This window comes from Belonocnema kinseyi, chromosome 9 (genome assembly GCF_010883055.1).
Source record: "Belonocnema kinseyi isolate 2016_QV_RU_SX_M_011 chromosome 9, B_treatae_v1, whole genome shotgun sequence".
NCBI classification, from domain to species: domain Eukaryota; kingdom Metazoa; phylum Arthropoda; class Insecta; order Hymenoptera; family Cynipidae; genus Belonocnema; species Belonocnema kinseyi.
In genome coordinates, this window is record NC_046665.1 from 83,898,875 (window position 1) to 83,917,802 (window position 18,928).

The window sequence follows — 18,928 nt, forward strand, 5'->3', positions numbered from 1 at the left end:
GATTTGATTACTTTTAGTATTTTTACTCGCCCCTGTTGAAAATTTGTTGAGAAGTGACCGAAGGTCAAGTTACGAAAAGTTAATAACAAGTAGTGGATTTACTTATTTCCTTTCAGAAACTAAGCTTTTTCCATTTAAATTGTGTAATTATAACATTTGAAACAAAACAGAGTGAGGAGAGCCTTGCCCTCTAGAAAAAAGTTTTTTGGTCCATCCTAATATATTTATTATACATTGTTTAATAATTAATAATAAAACTACAAGTCACTTATTTAAACTTCGTATTGCAACATTCAGAGTCACTCAATTAAGCCCTTATCGTACATAATAGTTACATATTTGTATAAACCAGTTATACTTTTTCTTTGTCTTGATTTTTTGAGCTTGGTCTTATGACACTTTTTTTGGAAGATGTTCTTCTACTTGAGCCTACAAGAAAAAAAGTAAAATTGTTATTTCCAGCACTATGTAATTGTTTAGATACATCGTACATGCTCATGGAAGCGTCCACATATTACCTGACACTCAGAAAAAAAAATTTTATCTAAATCTTGAAATACTGTCTGATTTGACACTATACTGTTAGACATCATACGGTAACTGTTAAATTAACAAGCCAAAAAGACTAATTTCGTTTAAGAGAGCTCCATATTTACCAAAAAGTGTAAATTCTCAGCGAAATAGTTGAAGTTTCTATTATTTCCAACAAAATAGTTAAATTTTTGAATCAAGATTTTAATGCAGTCGTGGAAATCACCCACTCACATACTTTTCCTTCCCTATATCCTCTACATTCCCCTACTCCATTCTCCTCCCCTACTTCACCCACATTTCAACCCTCGCTTTCTCTTTTTTCCTCAACTTCTTCCTCATCTACTTCCTCCTCCCGTCACTTCCTCAGAAAATACTTTTCTTTTCTTAAGTCCCCACCCCACCTTTCCCCTAACTTACCAACCATCATTTACACTCCCCTCACTTTTCCTTGTTTCCCTTGAATCACTTTCCCCACTACCCCTCCTCGCAGCCCCTTCCCATACTCCAATACACTCATTCCCCTCATTTTCCCTCACTTCTTCAAATTCTTCCTACTTCACTCCCCAAATTTCCCCTCACATCCCAACCCCTTATTTCTACTCACTTCCCTAACCTCCTCATTTTCACTTCCCTCACTTTCCATAATTTCCCTAATTTCTTTTCTTCTCTTTACCTCATTTCCGATTACTTCCCCTTCTTCCGTCTTTCCTTTTCCTTCACTTCTCTTATTTTTCCTTTTTGCATTTCACCTTACTTTCTCTACTACCATTCTCTTACTTTACCAAATTCCTTCTCTTTTACTTTCCACCCTGCTCACTTCCGCAGGGAACACTTCCTTCGCCTAGTCTCCCACTCTACATTTCCTCTTTCTCCCCTAACCTTCATTTGCCCTCCCCTTACTTACCCTGCTTAACTTAATTTCACTCTTCTCATTTGCCACCATTTCCCTTCACTAAAAAACTCTACAAATGTCTATTGAATTTAATAAAAAGAATTTTCATATTAGTGTTAAATAGTTTCAACTCATTACGCAGCCGTACAAAAATGTAAGAATTCCGACAGAAGAAGCTTGACAATTCTTACGTATTTCGAGTGGTTAAATCGGAATCCGAAGGCGGAATTTCAAAGTTAGTTCTTGTGTTCTTCCTAAGCGCCAAATTCCCTAACCTCAAAAGACACCTTTTTTCAAACTTTTTTGCGATTCTTACAAGAAGAAAACAATAGTTAACTTCAGAATTTAGACTACGGATTCGAATTCAGTTACCAAAAATACGTAAGAATTGACTAGTCGGGTCCGTCGGAGCTCCTAGTTTTTTTGTGGGCTGTGAAATGTATGAGAAAGTTTTTTTTTTAAGTTAGGATTTTTTCAGGTTAGAAAGAAAACAAGAGATAACTTCGGAATGCCGACTTTGGATTCCGATTCAGCGACATAAAATGCATGAGAATTGACTAGTCTGGTCCGCCGAACTCCTAGTTTTTTGTGGGGTTTTGTTATTCATTGGTTGATTGATTCAGTGTCACATGATATTTTGAAAGGAGGTTCAGTAATTTATCACTAATCGTTACAAGAGCGGGGGGCTAGTGAAAAAGCACTGAAAGTAGCGTCATGTAATATGCGGACGCCCCTTATGTATAAGTAAATGATGTTCCAGATTGAATATAAAAATACACAGTATTAATGTAAAAAAAAATAATTTGAAAATACCATCATCAGTGAATTGAGGTTGAAAATTAACAACGCAACTGATGCTTTCCCTGGATGAAGAAGACCTCGCGCTTGCACGACTTCCACAACGGAATCTAATATCGGTTGAACCAGCAAGACTTTCACATCTGCTGGAACTAGGTGATGGTCTCATATAATATTTGGAAGGCAATTCTATATTTCGGGATGCTAGACATTTTTTAACATATGCTTCAGCTTCCACATGACGAATGGTAAATTCTGCTATGTGTTGGAGGGCCAGGTTGTTCAGTTCTTGTAGTTCCCTGGTAGCAATATCTTTCTATAAAAGGCAAAAATGATTTATTTTTGCAACACACAGATATTGCAATACATAGAACTATACTTTTTAAGCATTAACAAAAAATTGAAACTTGAAGAAAGTTATTATATTCAATTTTTAGTGTTCTTTTAATTTTAGTTGAAAAAATATATGTTTGAAAATACACTGAACTCTGGATTTAGGTGTGGTTTTGGGCATGGCTTGCGGAGGCCTTCATCATTGATTAACGGAATCCAACCGTAAGCATTCAGGGAAGTGTGAACCATTTCTTTTGGATGTAGATGCATGCTAACAGCTGACGCAACTAACGCGCTGAGGGCATTGTCCTCTTTGTCGCTACGCTACTGTTGGTCACACAAGAATAAGAACCGCCTCTCCTTCGGTCGCGCAACCATCGCATCACCAAAATACCAAGGAATGAAATTCTTGGAATGCCGTAAGAACAGGTTACTTAAATTCAGAATTCAGTGTATGCAAAAACTACATTATAAAATAGTTCAAACTGAATCGTAGATTATTATAATAATAATACTATTGCGGGACATATTTGGGGATTAAAACCTATGGAATGGATTATTACCTCTTGCCATAAAATGGTTTCGTCATCCGTGCAAAGATACAAATTTTGAATATCTTTAAAAGCCTTTCGAAGGCTTCTCTCAGCTCTTGAAAGTTTTTCCTTTTGTTCAGTAATTTGCTTTTTCAGATTTGCCAAAAACCTTTCCTTATTTTCTCTCTCCTCTTTCGTTTTTTCGATATCTTTTTCAAGTATATTATAATTATCCTCCATTTTCTGCAATACATTGTTATACAATATTAATTTAATCCCGAACCGGTTTATCAATCAGGCAAAGGTGGGCCAATGCCTAGCTGCGCCATATCATAGGGGCGCTCCAAAGTGGGGCGAAATAAGAAAATAAGCTTCAAAATAACTTGCTAAGTCGATTCTTGATCGATTTTGGAATCATTTTTCAGAAAAATTTTCATTCAATTTTATAAAGATTATTACCATCAATTTTGCACCTTGTGTGGGCGTAGTTTTTCAATTTACGGAGAAAAACCATTTTTAATAAAAAATAAAACTTTGAATTAACTAATTGTTTTTTCGTCTTAGGTTATATAAATATAATTTTCCTAAAATTCTTGAGAAACTTCCAACAGAAGATTTCAGATATGTATGTCAAATCAAAATTTCCACAGAAAATATAATTTTCAATAAGAAAATATGAATTCTTAACGAAAATTGTAATGCAGAACTAATAGAAACCAAAAAATGAATCTTTAACGAAAATTATGAATCTTAAAAAAAGTTAATTTATAACAAAGTCGTTAAAATTTTAACCAAATAGTTGAAATTTGAATAACAATAAAATTAATTCTCAACGAAAAATATAATAGTTGATATTCCAATAAAAAATATATTACTTTTAAATCAAAAACAGTTGAATTTATTTAAAAAAAGGATTTTTCCACAAAATTGTTGAATCATCAACCAAAACAAATTAATGTTTAAAAAAGAAGATTAATATTTTGGTTTTTGCTCAAGTTTTTGGTTTGATTGAAGAAGAGTAAATTGCTATAAAAAAGAAGCATTTTTAACAAATTACGTGGAATATCAATCGTTAAATAATTGAGTTTTCAAATAAAAAAGATCTTGGAATTATTAATTATAGCTCTTTGGTCCAACCTCGGATGTTCATCTGTCTCTTATCAGTCAGTTGATTTTAGATCGCGTTAAGCCAAACATCTTTTGTATTTTGCATTAATAAATCACTTTTGTTCTTGCTGTAATCTGCGTCTATTTCATATACGCGTGTTAAATAATCTTTACTAAAAGGTTATTGGCCCAGAACGCATTGGGATGTGCTCAATCAGGGCAATTACGACACTTGGAAACTTCAAATGCGTGCAATTCTCATCAAGAACGACGCTTGGGGTTATGTGAGTGGCAGAATTGTTAAACCCGAGGTTATGCAAAGCAATGCAGCATCTCAACAAGAAGCAGATAGATGGGAAGAAGCTGATCTGAAAGCGCAATCGGACATTGTGCTTGCAATCAGTCCAACTGAATTCAAGAAAATAAAAAGTTGTACATCCGCGCGAGAAATTTGGACAAAGTTGGAGAACATCTATCAATCTAAGGGTCCAGCGCAGAAAGTTGCGCTCTTAAATCACTTGATGTTCTTGAAAATTCGAGATGGTGACGATGCTCAAGAACATTCTAGGGATTCTCTAGATACGGTAGATAAGTTGGCAGAATTAGAAGACGAAATAAATAAAGATTTATTGGCTGTCTTGCTTCTGCGCAGCTTGCCGGAAAATTTTGAGAATTTTCGGTGCGCGATGTCGTTACGTGACGAATTGCCGTCTCTTGAAACGCTTCGAATCAAAATTTCGGAAGAATTCGTTGCTCGAAAAGAAACAAGTCGAAATCCAGTACAGAATGCGATGGCTATGGGGAAATTTATAAACAAAAACAAACAAAACCAACATAGTAAAGGAAATAAAGATGAAAATTTGAAAGGAGATTCGAAAATTAAGTGTTTTAAGTGCGATGAGATAGGACATAGGGCGAAAAACTACAAGAATGCGAACAAGCTAACAGGACATTCCGCGAAGGGTGCTAAAAATGTGAGTCTGTTCGCGTCACCGGATACATCAGAAGTCAAAGTTTTTCAAACCGGAAATAGCATGGATTGTGATGCTTGGTGTTTTGACAGTGGGTGCACATCCCATATGTGCAAGGCTGTCAATTCGTTCGCGGAAATCGATCAAGAGTATAATCGAGGAAAGTTAGGTCTTGCTAGTAGCAGTGCATCTACTGATATATTGGGAAAAGGCACTGCGAAAACCGTGAAGAAAATGGATGGTGAGAGAAAAGTGATAACGTTGCGTGACACTTTCTTTCCAGACCTGCACACGAATCTCGTTTTGATTAGGAAAATTATTGATAAGGGACACAATGTCCTGTTCAGTAAAATCAAGTCCGAGGTCATTAATCGCGACGGGAACGTATTACTCACTGTCAAATGTGAAAACGATTTGTATTTTTTCCGAGATTTAACTGGTCCCGAGTGAAAGAACATTTTTGAAGCAGATGTCGCTGAGAGATTCCGAAGAAAAATTCTCTAGAAGACTGGCACATTCGGACGGGGCACCTGAATGTTCATTCTCTTTGTTAGGCCATTAGGACGGGTTCTATTACAGAAATCGACGTCAAGGGCATCAATGATGATTTTAAATGCAGTGTTTGTCTCCAGGGGAAGATGTGTCGCGCTTCTTTTCCTAAGGCATCCGAGAGAGTGACAGAAATGGGAGAACTCATTCACTCTGACGTTTGCTATCCGATGCGTGTTGCTTTACATACAGAGAAGCGTTATTTTGTCACTTTCATTGACGATCCGTCCAGATGGTGTGAGGTAAAATTTATCAGCCACAAAAATCAGGTGATGAATGAATTTGACATTTTCAGAGCTTTGGTGAACACACAGCAGGGCCGGAAGGTAAAATGTTTGCAGTCGGATAACGGAAAGGAGTATGATAATAAAAGTTGCAACGCATTAGTCCAAAAGCACGGAATATCACGACGGTTAACTGTACCTTACAATCCAGAGCAAAACGGCGTTGCTGAGAGGTGAAATAGAACGTTGATGGAAATGGAAAGGTGCTTACTGATACAATCAGGATTGCCACCAACGTTCAGGGCGAAAGCTGTCAATACAGCAAATTTTATTCGTAACAGATCACCAACGAGTAAGCTAAATTGAAGAACTCCATATGAAATTTGGTTTGGAAATCCTCCAAATGTCGTCGATTTAAAACGATTTGGTAGGGAAGTATACGTTCTTGATAGATCTCCAGATAAAGGAAATATCGAGCCAAAATCAAGAAAAGGAATCTTTGTAGGGTATAGCTTGGAAGCCAAAGGATACAGGATCAAGCACTATGAAGATTTTCGCCCGGAAAAGAATGATACTCGAAAGTCGTTAAATTCACCGCAAAATGTCAACGAAATTGAGGGGAATGAAGCATTCATCAAGATTAATCTTGCTAATTTTTATCAACCATAAGACGCACATAACAGACATTTTTAAACGATTCGGGATGAAAGAGTGCAACCCTGTATCAACCCCTTTAGATGTTGGTACGAAGCTCGTCAGAGGTGACCCTTGGTTCGAGTGAGAAGACGAGAAACCTCCTTATCGGGAATTAATCGGATGTTTGCTGTACCTGTCAGTGGCAACACTCCCGGACATCGCTCACACAGCCAGTATGTTGAGTCAATTCAATGACTGTTTCAACAAGACTCACTGGAATGCAGCGAAGAGGATACTTCGGTAGTTAAAGGGCACGGATGATTACGGGATCTTCTACAGACGTGATAACAGTCCTCTGGTGGACTATGTGGAGGCGGATTGGGGAGGCTCTATTGACGATAGGCGCTCCTTTACAGGTTACGCTTTCTCCATGAGCGGTGGAGTGGTTGCTTGGATTTCAAGGAAGCAACGCACGGTGGCCTTGTCAACAACGAAGGCCGAATATATGGCGATGAGCGAAGCGACCAAGGAAGCCATTCATCTCAGACGTTTTCTACTAGAGCTTGGAGAGTCTGATAACAAGACAATCAAGTTACTAGTTGACAATACAGCGCACAAAGGCTAGCTACCAATCCAGTATACCACGCACGAACAAATCATATCAACATATGTCATCATTTTGTTCGTGAGATTGTGGAGTCGGGTGAGATCGTTTTGGAACACGTGGCATCTGTAGACAGAACCAAAACATGAACAGTGTGTTCGTCTCCTGGGACTATCGAAGATACCAATTTGAAATATAGAGTTTGTCTCAAGGGGAAGTGTTGAAATTATTAATTATAACTGTTTGGTCCAACCTCGGATGTTCATCTGTCTCTTATCAGTCAGTTGATTTTAGATCCCGTTATGTCAAACATCTTTTGTATTGTGCATGAATAAATTACTTTAGTTCTTCCTGTAATCTGCGTCTATTTCATATACGCGTGTTAACTAATCTTTGCTAAAAAAGGATAAAAATTCTAACTAAAATTAAATTTTCACTTAACTACCATTTTCAACCACAAAAATGACTTTTTAACAAAATAGTTAAATTTTCAAACAAAGAGATGAATTTAAACTAAAATGATGAATCTTCAATATAAAAAAGGCAAATTTAAAAAAAGTAATGCAGCTTTTGGCAGAATAGTTACATTTTCAACCAGAAATATGAATACTGAATGGAAATTTAATATTTGATATTTAAACTAAAATAGGTTTTATTTTAAAATAAAAACAATGGAAATCATCTAAAAAAGACGAATTATAAACAATATAGTTGAACCGTTAACCAAAAGTGATTAATTTTCAACAAAACATTTTTTACCAAAAAAACCAAATTTCTACCAACAGAAATTAATTTCCCAAAATCTTCATACAAATTCAAATTATTTATAAAATTGAGGAAACTCTTTCAAAATTATACCAATTTTTGATAAATATTGCAGATTTTTTGCGACATTTGAGGCATTTTTTTGTTCCAAATTTATAAAAGCTTCGACTTTTTTATAGAAACCATCAAAGATATATATTTCGTTAAAAAATTTTGAATTTTGGATTATTTTTGAAAAATTTCTAAACATCAGAAAATCCGAATTATTTAAAAAAATTATTTTTATTTTTCCTAATTTTTTTTAATTGCGCAAACTCGAAAAGTTGTTTTAAAACAGTTAAGATTATTTTTTCAACAATTTTGGCAATCTTTTGAAATGTTTAAACAATTTTTAATAAATCGCTTGAAATTAGTCTTAAATAATTTTATTTATTTAAGTGTGTATGAATTTTGTATTTACGAAGATAAAAAATAAACCAGAAAAAATTTACTTTTTTCAGTATTTACGTCAACATAAAAGTTTAATTAAATAATTGAACGAACTTACCTGTAAGTGAAGTTCGATTCTAATTGTATGAGCCCAACCGAAGAATAGATCAACTCGTAGTTCCCCCACTTTGTGCTTGCGTTGCCACAGTTTCAAAGAATAACCAAAAACAAAACAACAACAAAAAAAAAACAAAAAAGCACTCCTGCTTCCTTCGCACGTTTGGCTACTCATCATTTCTAAGAATGGCCGTAATCTTTGTTAATAGGGCATAACTAAGAATTCCAAAATTTAGTTAGAGGGCCAGTATATTTATATACCGGGTGGGACTGATCTATTCTTCGGTGGCGCTCATACAATTAGAATCGAACTTCACTCACAGGTAAGTTCGTTCAATTATTTAATTGTATTTCGCGCCACCTCCGAATAGATCAACTCGTAGATGTTGAAAGTAGTTAACAGATTACGGCAACCAATCTGATAAAAAAAATGTATTACAAATTTTATTACATTCCGAGATGTTTATGTGAAGAATTCTTTACGAATATATTAATTAATTAATTAAACACAAACTGAAATTAACTGTATATTAACAATCTAAGATAGACCTAGCAAATTGCTGGTTATCCTTTACAATCTCTCTGTCGTAAAATCTGGCGAATGTTTGAGACCTATCTGTCAGTTAAGGTTTCTTTAACCCAACGACTTAAAGTTTGGGAAGAAACAGCCTCATGGGGCTTTTGGAATGAAATGAACAATTCCTGTATATTACGTAACGATCTAGTTTTTACAAGATAGCTCTGTAAAGCTAAAGCTGCACATATTTTTTCTACAGAGTAAAACGGTAGGAATAGTAAAGGCTTTGTTCTATTTTTATTTGATGTCTTAATGCGGTCGGAGATCTTAATTTCCATTGCCGTTCCTCTATTTCTAATGTTAACAATCTTTATTAATGAAAATGTTTGCATTCTATGAGCCGTTATGAGAGCAAGCAAGGCTACTAATTTCTTCGATAATTTTTTTAACCTTAGCTTCTCATTTGGAGGTATTTCTAAGAAATAATCCAACACTATCTTTGGATCCCAGGTGCTCTCATAACGTGGTCTTGAAGGTCGCAAACTGGACACCCATTTAAAAAATGCTTCTTTCTAGGGTCCTTAGCGATTTTCGAGTCTACGATTAATGAGATTGCTGACCTTGTGGCGCTTATGAAGCTATGTGACAACCCCTTATCAAATTCGCTCGTTAGGAAAACTAGTAGGCCTGCTATCGGAGGATTAAACAATTCAAGCGATCTCTCGGCTGAGAATCTCCACCATTTTTTGAGTACCACGTCATAGGCTTTTATCGAGGAAGAACTTAGAGAACCCGTCATGACCTCCAACGATTTTTTTGGGGCTCCTCGTCTCAGGAACGCCTCCTGGATGACCACCCTACCACCAGGGTAAGGTTTTTCCAAAGCGGATGAGGATTCTTATCAGACGAAATCAAAAGATTGATATCCGGATTAAATTTAATTGGTTTGCGAATCATTAGTGAATGAAATAATGGATACCAGGGCTGGGTTGGCCAGTCTGGTACTATCATGATTCCCTCCGCCTGATCTCTTTTAATTTTTGTAAGAGTTCTTAATATTATACTGAACGGCGGAAAAGTATAAAAGAAAACCGAACTCCAATTTCGCCTCAGACCCAGGATCTCTTTTCCAGGAGATATAACGTGCACATTTCGAATTCGCTCTACTGACAAACAAGTCGATTTCTGGTTTTCTAAAAGTCTTGACAATCTTATTGAATGCGGGAATAGATAGTTCAAATTCCGTTTCAGGTTCTCCAAATATTTCGCTCCTCGCACCATTGCCAAATTTCTTTTGAGATCTTATTTAAGTCCTCGTACTGAATACCGCCCATTCTATTAATGTACGACACGGCAGTTGTATTATCTATTCCTAACAAAATTTCCCCATTATGAAAGTTTTTTGCTAAACTTTTAAGACCAAAAAAGGCGACTTTGAGTTCTAAAAAATTATTGTGAAGTTTACGTTCAGACATTGACCATAATCCACTAGCTTTTTAATTATTACATACAGCTCTCCATCCTTACTTAGAAGCATCAGAAAAAATCTCTGAGCGAAACACAAGACCTTTTATAGATTTATTACCAGATGAGATAGATGATTGCCACCATTTCAAGTCCGAAGGATTAAATCTTACAGTCATAAGAACATCATAATTTTCACCATTTTCTCTTAATACTAAAAATCTTTGTCTTTCTAAATCCTTTGTGTATACCCAGCTGTATTTACTAGCTGGAGGGGGGCAGTTCTAATGTCATAGATTTAGAATTATAAATGAACCGTAAGAACTAACATCTCTGTTCGGGATTCAAATGACTCTTTTTCAAATTTATTATGAACCCTAAGCTTTCTAATAACTCTTTAATTGTCTTTAAATTCACCTCACAGTCCTGATATGTATCTCCAAAAAGCAGAAAGTCGTCTAAATAAAGAACCGAACTATATCCTAATCTTCGTAGATAAGAAACAACAGGTTTCATTAGTTTCGTAAACACTTGAGGGGCTGTACAAAGACCAAACGGAAGACAAGTAAATTGATATACCTGTCCATTGAATTCAAATCTTAGAAATGTTCTGTCCGATTCATGTATTGATAATAAATAATACGCGCCTTGCAAGTCTAGAGTTGACATAAAACAGTTCTGACTCACAAGACTGACAGCTGTTCTGTAGTCTTCGAGTTTAAAATGCTCTGTTTGGATAAATTCATTGAGATCTTTAAGATTTAAAATGAATCTGAGAGACCCATCAGGTTTCGGTAGAAGAAAGAAGCTAGAAATAAAGTGATCATTTGACGAACTACATTCCTCTACTGCTCCTTTCGCTTTAAGTTGAGAGATAAGCGACATGATATTACATATCTCTATTTTGTCCCATTTGGATTTATGGACAGGTTTTAATTGGCAAGGAGGAGAAGAGAAGGGTATCCAACCCCTTATCCACGATAAAATTCGCGGGTCCGAGGTTAGAGCCTCCCATTTTTTAAAAAATAAACGTAATCTTCCAGCAATTATACTTACAGAAACGTCTAATGTCTCCTCGTGCTCTTGTACGGTGTCTTGTGGTAGTCTTGTTTGTGCTGATTCTGAGATCTCGGAGGGCCCGTGAAGGATTTCTTCTGCCCGCCCTGTGTCGAAAAATGTGGCTTCGCTTGTCGACGAGGCGGGCCCCTACCGTTTTTTGATGTCCCTGACATCTGAGATTTTGCAGGTCTTAACACCTTGGCCGATTTCTCGAGCAGTTAAGCAGACTTCAAACTCTCTGGCAGATTCTTTCCGAATAGAAATAGATCCATCTTTGTAGCCTTTAGGGATTCCCTCCAAAAAGGATCCATATTAGCGATAATCAAATTTTTCCTTATTTGTGACTCGCCGTATTGCAGATCAGTGAGCAAGCGACAAGCCTCACTTAGGATCTCAATCAGAGGATCCACAGTTTCTCCTTCTTGATCTGCATCTCTTTGGACGAGCGTCATAATCGATCTGCCTATAGCAGAAATACTAGCTGTCAAACGCTTTTGTTTTGACAGAATTTTTTCGTCCCTAGAAAGGGTGTTTTAGCTTTTTGTAAAGCTAGCTTAACTTCGTCGTTGAGCTTTGGAGGGTCAATATCCAAACAATTAACTGGTGGCGGATATTTCAGGACGAGTGTTGCGCTCTCTTCTGAAGAAAGGCCAATTTTAATAATGTCCGCCCAGCGAATGGCAATGCCCTCCAGGACAGCCGGCACAAGGGACCTATCTTCCAGGCAACGTTTTCCAAGAGAATTAATAACGCCTTCTTTAATTCTCTTATTTTGCGAATCAGCAGCTTCAGACGTCAAATGTTGCACCTCGAGAACACTCGAGATATTTGCCGGGGGTGCCAAATTCAAAAGCGGTGACCCTAGTTCTCTTTCTAAAGTTGGTGGATGATCTACTTCCGGCTCCGAAATTTCAGGAGAGTATGCGCCATTTCTTGAAGTAGAGCGTGACCTTCGCCTTTTTCGACGGCTACCTCGATCTGTTTTAAAAACAAGTTCGCATTTGTAAAAAAAAAGGCATTGGAAAAAAAGCTTGTTGGTGCGTCTCAACCGTAACAGTCCCATATACAGGTTAAGAGTCTTTATGACGGAAAGACAATTCACCCAAGGAAAAGTATTTTTCCACAATAGTTAAGAGACATTGGAGACGAAATGGGTCAGACCCAGATCGTTTCTGAGAGGTGAGACCTCACAGATCATTGGGTTTAAGATGGCGGCTAATACCTAATACACTGGAATCTCGTGACGAAGATGACAAAGTAGAACTCCTACGACGGCGGCGCTTATTCCTGTGTTTCGTCTTTAATTTTTTGATCACTTTAAACAATTCGCGCGAATAATCTTCGTCATCAGACGAATCACTACTGCATTTTCGCGCACTCCGTTTATGTTTACCCATCTCGGAACGATTTAAACACTTCTTGCACAAAGAAGAGAATGAGTAGCCAAACGTGCGAAGGAAGCAGGAGTGCTTTTTTTGTTTTTTTGTTGTTTTGTTTTTGGTTATTCTTTGAAACTGTGACAACGCAAGCACAAAGTGGGGGAACTACGAGTTGATCTATTCGGAGGTGGCGCGAAATACAATTTAAAAAAAAATTGAAATTTTGGCTACATAAATATATTCAAAATTGAATGCTTAAGTATTCAAAGAAATTAATCAAAAATTGATCAGCCTTTAACAAGTTATTTTGAAGCTGCTTTTTCTATTTAATTCCCTCGTGGCAAAGGTGGGCCAACATCGCATTTGTTATTTACAAAAACTGACATTCGACAGTTGCTACTCCTAAAAACTTAGAAAAATAAATATTAAGGAAAATGGTAATTTGGAAGAATTAATATTATGGTAAATTGCATCTCAGAAAAATATAAACTTAATTTTTGTTTGTAATTTTTTTTAAATTTAATTGATTTAAATAGTTTTATTTTAATCGAGTCCTATAGAAGACATTAGGAAAAGCCCTGGACAGCCCATAAAAATGATAACAATTCAATACCTTTAGATCTTCCTGTTTTTCTTCAAGTTGAGCTTTTATTTGTCTCTTTTTCTCTAGCACATTGTACATCTCTTCATCCAATTTCTTTTGTTCAGATTTTTCTGGTCCATTATCACTAACAGGAGCTAAACTCGATTTGTATTTATCATTACAGGCATTTACGACCCTCAGAGTATTTTCCATGCTTTCTATCTCTTGTTCACATTTTCTAATTGTCCGATCTAGTTCATCTCCCTGTTCCTGAAGTAAATACTTTTCCTGGGCGTTCTGTATTTTCAAATAAGTTGTGCTCAAAGGTGTCCCATCAGCTGGATTTACTCCAATAAGGGCATTACTATTATCGTATCGAAATTTTAATTGTTGAATTCGAGTCTTCCTTTCCGCAATTATGCTTCGAAGCTCTGAACATTCACTCAAAGCTACGCGTTGTTGAATTGATAAGGCTTCTTTTTGAGCTTTGATTTCCGCCATCCTTTCCTGCATGCCCTACAAATTCATTCAGAAATAAGAGTTTACCTATTTTAATCATTTAATATTTAACTTATCTATTATTAGTAACCAATATACACTACCGACGGATAGTATTGGACTGCACTAACCGGGTGAACTATTAAGAATCAGCCTTGAGTTTAAAAGATGATAACAATGTCCAGCAGATTAAAAATATTTTTTTAACTGTTGGAAAGCTTATTAAATTCTGTGTTAGACGAGTCCTAGTTTAAGTAGTTTTGTCTTGTGAGAATTTAATTATCACTTAAGAATTAAAAAAGTAAAATTCTGTTTTTTAAGGATTGATCATATTATTCCTTCATAAATCCGTTAAGATTTTTCAATGTTTAAGGGCTTAAATGTAAGGTGCCGTTTAAAAGTTGAAGAAATACGTTAAGCTATTTTGAAAACTTTATTTGCCCTTTTCATTCATACTGACAGATTTATTTTATTTTCAACAAAACAGTTGAATTTAACTTTTTAACCCCGAAAGATAGTTACAAAAACCAAATAATTAAACTTTGAACCAAAAGAGACAAATTTTTAAACAAATTCTTGAATTTTCAACTTTTAAAAGACTCATTTTCCAGCAAATGTTCGAATTTTCAAATAAGAAATAATGAACTTTAAGCAAAAACAGCTGCATTTTAATTGAATAGACGAATCTTCAAACTCGAAAGAAGAATTTTTTATAAGACAGTTGAATTTGTAGCCAAGAACGTTTCTACAAAATTGATGTACTACTTCAAATGATGTAAATTGAAGTACTTTTTCTTGGAACTCTTTTAATATAAAAAATCGTTGAAATACACGTAATAATTACATAAAACTTCAGTAATCACACACAAAATCGCAAATCAATTCACGCACGTGTACGAACCACGCCCTTCAAGAAGAGCGCATGCCGCAATGCATTGATATATATGTATATGTTACAGGCAAAGTCTGATGTGCCGTCACGCCGCAGTCTGCCTAGTCCCTCCGCGAATTGATTGAGCGGTGTCAGGCAAAGTCCGAAGTAGAACTTTCACTTCGGACTCTGCCTAGTTAAATCGCGAAGTGCCCGACAAGCTCAGGCAAAGTCGGGAGTTAAAAGAAAACCTATGGAGTTTACTTTTCCCGCTGCACAGTAGGCTGGCTCGAGAATTTACAATTCCAAAGAGTTTACAAGTCGCAATTGTAACCGGATATGAATATTTTTTTTAGAAATAATCAGCATTAAATTTGTATGAAAACTAATTGATTATATTAATCAATTTTGGTTTCAATATAATTATTTATTCAACGCAAGTTATTTTGTAAAAAAAATAGAACAATAAACTCGATATGTATCATATTTAACGTAGCAGTTTTCTAAGTTCGAAATACGCGACGAGTTTTCTGCAATTTTAAGGACACTAAATTTGTCTTCGAATTTGATTTTCATCGCTTGATATTCCGCTGCGGCAGCCATCGTTAAGAATTTTCAAAAACACTGTCGATTTATAAATATTATTCCGAAGCGATAAAAACAACTTATTCAGAAATGTACATTGAAACTCAAACCATAGGATAAAAAATTTCCTTTTATAATACTTTCAACATTAGTACAAGAACTTCTATTACAAAGTCTTTCAAACTTCGACGACCACGTCAGTAACTAGATTAAACTATTGTTGTTTCGAGGATAACTAAGTAGGTACATCCGTCCCTAAATAAAAGGGCGTTGGTAGGGAGGGAGTAGGGAGATAAATTTTTTCCATTAGTTACGAAACCAATACGAAATTAAAAGCAAGTTTTATTTTGAAGTATTATTGTTAAACCATTTTCAAACCAGGTATTCAATTTACCTATTTTCATCAAAGACAGATTTTTTAATTGCCATACTAAATCTTAGTAGCATTGCCTGAACAGTGATGTTTGATCTCAATAAATTAATATTTTGAATATTAATAACAAATTTTATAAAAGAAACACCTAATAGTGGCTCTTTCTCACTGGTATGTTCGTTTTTACAATAAATTTTCTAGTTTTTTTTTAACTAGAAAATTTGACAGCTTATCTTTTATAATAGAAAGTATTTTACAGGTATATTGAATCATTTTTCATCGAATTATTCAACAATAAACCATTGTTGCTTTCAATAATCAATTTATTACAAATAATAGAATGGTCCCTTATATGGAATATAAATCTTTGAATTCGCATTAAATAATCGGATTTTCCTGAAAAGGCTTAAATTCGGAGCTATCCACATTTTAGAACAATGAAAATATTAGAAATAAATTATTTATATTTTCTAAGCCTGTTTACGTTAAATAAGATACATATTGAGTTTTTTTTTAGAAAAAAATTTGCGTTGAATGAATATATTGAAACAAAAATTGGTCAATGTACTCAATAAGTCATCTTAAAAATGTAATGCTGATCATTTCTGAAAAAAAGCTTTTAAATCTGTTCACTATTGCCATGTATAGACTATTTTGAATTTTAAATTTTCAAACCAGCCCACTGTGCAGCAGGAAAAGTAAACCCCAGAGATTTTATTTTTGCTCTGGACTTTGCCTGAGCTTGTCGGGCACTTCGCGATTTGACTAGGCAGAGTTCGAAGTGAAAGTGCTACTTCGGACTTAGCCTGACACCGCTCAGTCAATTCGCGGAGGGCCTAGGCAGACTGCGGTGTGACGGCACATCGGGTTTTGCCTGTAACATATATATATAGCGTTCATGTCGCTATAGACTCATAATACTGTCAGAGACTCAGTGTGAGTTTGAGATCAAACGGTGGAGAGATAGAGAAAATAGCGAGAGCGATAGAATTGAAAGAAGCGAAGTAGAAATAGAGAGGGAGAGAGATGGCAAGAGTCAGTCAGTGGGAGAAGTGAAAGAGTGATAGAGAAGAGGAAGCGTTACCCATTTTTGCGAGTTCACACAGGATTTTCAACACCAACAAAATTTAATTATCAACCAAACAATTGTATTTACAACCAAATAGTTGAACTTTCAACGGAAAGGGATGCATTTTTAACTAAATAGTTCAGTTTTCATCCTATGAATCTTCAAGCCGAAAATACGAAAATAGCGAAATCCACAGGACTATTGGCGTCTTTTCGTTACTGTGTATAAAACATGGATACACCACTACACGCGTGAAATTTAGGAATCGTCCAAACAATTGTTTGCCAGAGAGGAATCCGCACCAAAGAAGGCGAAGGTCTTTTGAGATTCGCAAGGAATAATCTACATCGTCTATTTGAAAAAGTGTAAAAAATAATACAATCTCTGATACTATATATCATTATTGGACCGTTTGAAAACCCAGCTGCACAAAAAACATCCATGATTGGACCACAAAAGAATCATGTTCCATCATGACTACGCCTTTTCCCCATATGAACAAATGGTTGGTAGAAGGGAAATTCTATTCAAACGAGGAGGTAATTGCACTGTAATCTCGCTTTACCGGGCGTTTCGGAGTACCCTCAATGGCCTTAACGGCATATCAAGATTCTCCAAACCATTCTTCTTCTTCTTCTTCTTCTTCTTCTGAGTTTGCAAGCGCTTCCCTCTCGTTCCCTTAGACCTCCTTTTCCGGTATATCGAGATCCGGTAAAGCGGGAATTCAGTGTATTCGGAAGGGATCAACAAACTGTAGCAGTAGTTTTAATTTTGCACGGACTTTTCAATTCACCCTTAAGGCTAATTTTTAAAATTTCACCCGGTTAATTGAGCATTTATACTTACAGCTTCAATTTGTAGTCTACATTTCTCTAAGTTGTACACTTTTCCATCAATACTCGAGACTAGCTTCTCTGCTTGATTAACTTTGAGCCTTAATAAATTTTCTTCAACTTGTTTTTCTTCATTAGAAGCTTGAAGTACTTTAAGTTGCTTCTCTCCACCTTCTATTAATAAAGTCAGTTCTTGTTTTCTGTTTCTTAGACGTTCTAATTCTTTATTATTCGCCAGGCGCTGAGTCATTTCCTTCATATCGTGCTTTAAAATTTTTTTTCAATATTATTTCAATTTTAATTAAAATTATTTTTATAGCGTTAACTTACTTCAAGATGATCTATTTGGGTCTGTAATAACTTCGAGACTGCCATCTTTTCATTATGAACTTTCTGCAAATCTTCGAGAGTTTTTTGCTTCCTGACTAATTGATCTCTGTCTTTTTCAACATCAGTCAAATGTTGGAGTCGTATTTCACATTTCTGAGCTTCTAGCTCGACATTATAAAGATCCAATTTTTTCGCTTTTTGCAATTTTTCTACTTTGGCTCGACATACCCCTAAGGTTTCAATTTTTTTCTTCTCACTCTGATATCTCAAACAGATCATTTTTTTCTCTTTTTCCATTTCGCTAATCTGATTTCCTGTGCGTAAAATTTTGGTTTGAAACCGATTAATTTCTCTGGACATTTCCGATTTGCGTTTTTCTTCTTTCTGGTGTTAAATTAAAATGTATATTATAACATTTGGCATTGCTTGTTTGCTAAAATCAATATATTATTAGAATTAAATTTGGTCCAGGGTGCCTACTAACAGAGAAAACCAGAAAATGCCGGGAATAAACTGGGATTACAAATTGAAGCTGAAAGTAAGTTTTTGAAGATTTCGAAGTTTTTCATCAATTTTGAAAGACTTAAAAAAAATTCTTAAGATTCCTGGTAAAATTATAAATGACATCTTATTTATTTTTTTAATCTGATAGATTTTAGGGCAATTTTTGTATCTTGATAATGTTCTTTTTTCAATATTTTTGGAATAATTCGAGTCTATTAAAAAAATTATTTATTGGTTTCAAAATGTTACTATTTTGTCAAAAATTTGTCTTTTGTAGAAAATTGTGGGTCCGGATGCAATAAGGGCACATAAAATTTTTTCGTGCGAAAACGAAGTCCCCTGGAGGCTTTAGAAAAAATTTTCGAATTTTA

The 18,928-nt window shown here is 35.4% G+C and overlaps 1 protein-coding gene across 2 annotated transcripts in view; it reads right to left on the reverse strand.

The window, feature by feature from the left end:
• Positions 1–286: 286 nt before the first annotated feature.
• LOC117179970 (coiled-coil domain-containing protein 39) overlaps positions 287–18,928 on the reverse strand; it is a 26,143-nt gene continuing 7,501 nt past the window's right edge. For both annotated transcript variants that reach the window (XM_033372228.1, XM_033372229.1), the window contains 6 exons: positions 18,054–18,437; positions 17,737–17,988; positions 13,525–14,010; positions 3,121–3,333; positions 2,240–2,540; positions 287–429 (listed from right to left, as the gene is read on the reverse strand). In XM_033372228.1, the coding sequence (XP_033228119.1) occupies positions 353–429; positions 2,240–2,540; positions 3,121–3,333; positions 13,525–14,010; positions 17,737–17,988; positions 18,054–18,437 (1,713 nt within the window). In that variant the 3' untranslated portion in view covers positions 287–352. The remainder of the gene's footprint in view (positions 430–2,239; positions 2,541–3,120; positions 3,334–13,524; positions 14,011–17,736; positions 17,989–18,053; positions 18,438–18,928) is intronic.